The sequence below is a fragment of the Pyrus communis genome, chromosome 1, assembly GCF_963583255.1.
Source record: "Pyrus communis chromosome 1, drPyrComm1.1, whole genome shotgun sequence".
Lineage (NCBI taxonomy): Eukaryota > Viridiplantae > Streptophyta > Magnoliopsida > Rosales > Rosaceae > Pyrus > Pyrus communis.
The window spans coordinates 32,152,830-32,156,449 of NC_084803.1; the positions used below are offsets into that span (position 1 = coordinate 32,152,830).

The 3,620-nt window shown below is 38.0% G+C and overlaps 1 protein-coding gene across 1 annotated transcript; it reads right to left on the bottom strand.

Moving 5' to 3' along the window:
* Window positions 1-1,066: 1,066 nt before the first annotated feature.
* On the bottom strand, window positions 1,067-3,414 carry LOC137744065 (amino acid permease 3-like). The gene is made up of 5 exons (XM_068483930.1): window positions 3,015-3,414; window positions 2,656-2,889; window positions 2,444-2,537; window positions 2,116-2,330; window positions 1,067-1,964 (listed from the first exon to the last, which is right to left on the bottom strand). The coding sequence occupies exons 1-5, from the start codon at window positions 3,130-3,132 to the stop codon at window positions 1,171-1,173; spliced, it is 1,455 nt and encodes a 484-aa protein (XP_068340031.1). The 5' UTR covers window positions 3,133-3,414; the 3' UTR covers window positions 1,067-1,170.
* Between the last annotated feature and the right edge of the window lie 206 nt (window positions 3,415-3,620).

Here is a 3,620-nt window from a genome sequence, read left to right on the forward strand (position 1 = left end):
CAAAAATCCTGAACCCCCACAACCCCCCCCCCCCCCCCCCCCAACCCAAAAAAAACTAAAAAAAAAGAAAAAAACTGAAATGAAATAAGGATGACCAACAAGTGGCAAATGGTCCTCATTGGATGGTAATTAAAACAATCAAGCATGATGTAAGTTAGGGAGACCCACAGAGGACTTAATGAAAAAATAAACGATGATGTGCCAGTCAACTCATTGTGGTAGTCCATGACCCCTCATACTTTTTTTCTCATCGGTGACCCCAAACACTTCACAGCCTCACATTCTCACAAACACTTTATCTGTAGCAACAATAATTGAAGAAAATAAACTTGGAAATGTGAAGTGAATCAATTGTTGGTTAGTTGTGATGTCGGTTTACTTATTGGGACCATATATTTAGATTATATTTTGTAAATTATATGATGTGATTATTAATAATTAAATTATTATTTAAGTATTAATTAAAATATTTATTTTTTATTAAATAACATATTACATAATTTACCAATTTGATCTAAAAATTAATTTACTTAGCATTGTGCTATAGCTATACACAACATGCATGTCACCGCCCCATTTGAATCTCCGAGTCTCTCTCATTGAACAGACTATTTTATAAATTATTTAAATACTTTTAAGTTAGGATATTAATAAAGTTTTATGGGTATGTGTGCGGTTGACTGTGTTACAAAACTGCCTCCCATATTTTACTATTCATATCTTATGCGAGGAGTGTGGTGTAGACTAGGACGGGACTTACCTGGTGCGTGTCACGACTCACATTTTTCATGAGCCTTGACTACCGCACCATGTGTCACATTGTCTCATGCGTTTACTAGTTTTAATTAATTAGTAGGCATGCATTAGAGTTGTGTTAAGATTACAGAATATTATCAATCGTAAATGGATTTAAATCCCACAATAAAAATATCTTTTAATTATTCACGATTATTCACGCGTATGTTATAAACTATCGTGAATTTTTATTGTTTGGTAAATAGCACTCTAACAACTCAATTTGACAAGTGATAACTTATTTTGAAGCTTGTTGTGAACATGAACAAAATTTGAAATCAAAGTGCCAATTCTCTTTTACTTTTTGAAAATTTGCAAACTCTTAAGTAACGATGAAAACATATATATAGTGCTACGACATATTTGCTAAACTCATCAGTAGCTGGTCTTGAAAGGCTTGTAGATCTTGAGATCACCAATCACACCAACAATTGATCCAGCAGCAGCTGCTATGGTGATTATAAGGCAAGCACCACTCAAGGTTTGGAGGCAAAGCCATCTTGTGCTCCACTTTGGTATCCTCTTCTGAGCAATATACATCTCCACAGGGAAGTATACTGTGAGCGGCCAAAATCCTAGAGCCCCTAGAAGTCCAACAACATGATTGAAAAATGGCAGGATCATGGAGATCACAGTGGTGACAATCACAAAAGATGTCCTCCAAACCAGTCTGAAGAGGTTGAGATTGTAAGAACCAAAAACTGGGAGTCGGAATTTGATGTCTTTGGTGATGAACTGGCTGTGCGGGTACTTTTCTTTTACTGTTTTCTCAACAAATGCATAGAGGGGTTGGACAAACACTTGGTAAGCACCAACAAGGTGGATGACAATGGCGGCGTTCGCTATGTCGATGAGCCAGTAGGGGTTGAAGAAGCCAAAACCAGTGAGGAGGTTTCCAGGGGATGAGTCTCCAAAAGCGGCGTAGCCCATGCAACCACACAACATGTAGAAAAGGGTTGTGGTAGCCACACTGACTAGAGTTGCCTTCTTCATTGTCTTGGCTTCGGATGGCGGGGATTTTACCGTGTCCTGAATTTCAATGAGGATGACAGAATATGAGTAGGCAAAAGCTATGTCCCCAAGTGCTTGGAAGCTCCTCCATATTTTTTGTGTTTCAGTCACTGCTCCAATGTCTATTCCAGTCATACTTCCTTTGATAGTTCCAGCTTCTGGTAATTGACAAGCAAAAAATCCCAAGTCAAGTAACATGTTTTAATCCTAAAAACAAGCAATGTAACCGTAAATATATAACGACTGTCTGTTTTTTAACAAAGAACGAACATCACTTCCATAGTCGGACTAATAACTATTAATTTGTACCTACGACTTTGGCGATTCCGAGGCCAAGTCCGATGGAGGAATAAGTCAAGGACATGACTGCAGCAACAATGGAAAGCCACCACAACTGATCGAAGTCTGGAATTTGAGAGAATATGATTTCTGCTACCCCAAAAGCGATCATGTAAGGATTGCTGTTTACATGGCATGGTGCTGTGTCACCATTCTTGTAGAAACAATTAGACCTCTTAATTGCCCTGTTTAATAATTTTTTAAAAAACAAAAACCCAATTAGCCAAAAGAAGATTTAAATTTATCATCATTGTAATATATAATTAAAATCCCCATGTTATTAAGTTAGATAACTTACACCATGCTTATGGCTGATGCTATAGTGTATCCAATGGCAACTCCAAAAAGATTCAAGTACTGAACAAACCCACAAATTTTCACCTTGAAACCACCTGAAAATTTGAAATTAAAAGAATAAAAAAAAAATTGAGCTTTAGAAATTTTGATCAAAATTCTCAAACTTTTTTCATATGGGCAAAAAGTACTTAAAAAAAGGTTAAAGAAATTTACCAAGGTTGGATCGGACGGCATTGGTGTAAGTATAGTTTCTTTTTCCGGTGACAGGATCGCCGGAACGATAGCAGGCAGAGAGAAGAGTTGAAGTGTAGTAAGTGACAAAGGAGAATAAGAGCATCACAGCAGGACCAGCAACCCATCCTAGCTGAGCTACTGCATAAGCCAAGGCCAAAACTCCAGACCCAATTACCGCAGTAATAATATGAGCACTTGCAGTCCACACAGTTCCTGGTAAATAAGCAACACGAAGATCAGTAACAATAAAACTCACTACCCTAGCCAACCGGCCTAACCTACATCTGATTCGCGAACATAATAGAACATGAATAAAGTGTTAGAGAAGTGAAATTTACCAGTTCTTTTGAGACGGCCGTCGTCGTCATAGCACTTGGAGCCTACTTCTGGAGGCATAGGGACTGAGAGTTCAAAACCTTGACGGGGGTTAATCTGGTTATCACCCATCTTACTCATAAACTTAACCAAAACTCTAGTCTATATATATATATATATATATTAAAGATAGAGAAGAGAAAGATGATGGTTCTTGTTCTTTAATGGGTTATTGCCAAGTTACGAGCTTGTTCAAATCTCACTGCTATCGGACACAGATTTTTGACACACACCCCAAGAATTACAGAAACCCAGATGACCTTTCCGCAAATAAAAAGATGGGTTGGATTCAATAGACTGAAAAATTGTAAGAGAATTGAAAACCCAGAAGAAGTCGGAATTGAATTTTTGGGGTGGTGAAGAAGGAATGGCGAGTGGGGTTTATATACAAGTTTTGGAGGGAGGAAAGTCATGCCCACGCGCACGTCAACGACCAAAACAAGTTTTGTCCGTGTGACCAAACGCACCTTCAACCAAAACTCCAACTTAACTCAAAAAGATTTTCAAAATCTCTCCCAACCTTTGATATTTTACTTACTGTGTGACCCATCAAAGACCACTTTCTCTGG

What these genes read in the sequence shown, in the direction of transcription:
- LOC137744065 (XM_068483930.1), bottom strand. Translation starts at nt 3,132, where the DNA reads ATGAGTAAGATGGGTGATAACCAGATTAACCCCCGTCAAGGTTTTGAA. An exon ending in GCATCAGCCATAAGCATGGT is followed by an intron (nt 2,331 to 2,443) that starts GTAAGTTATCTA and finishes ATTATTAAACAG; the next exon opens with GGCAATTAAGAGGTCTAATT. An exon ending in CGGAATCGCCAAAGTCGTAG is followed by an intron (nt 1,965 to 2,115) that starts GTACAAATTAAT and finishes GTCAATTACCAG; the next exon opens with AAGCTGGAACTATCAAAGGA.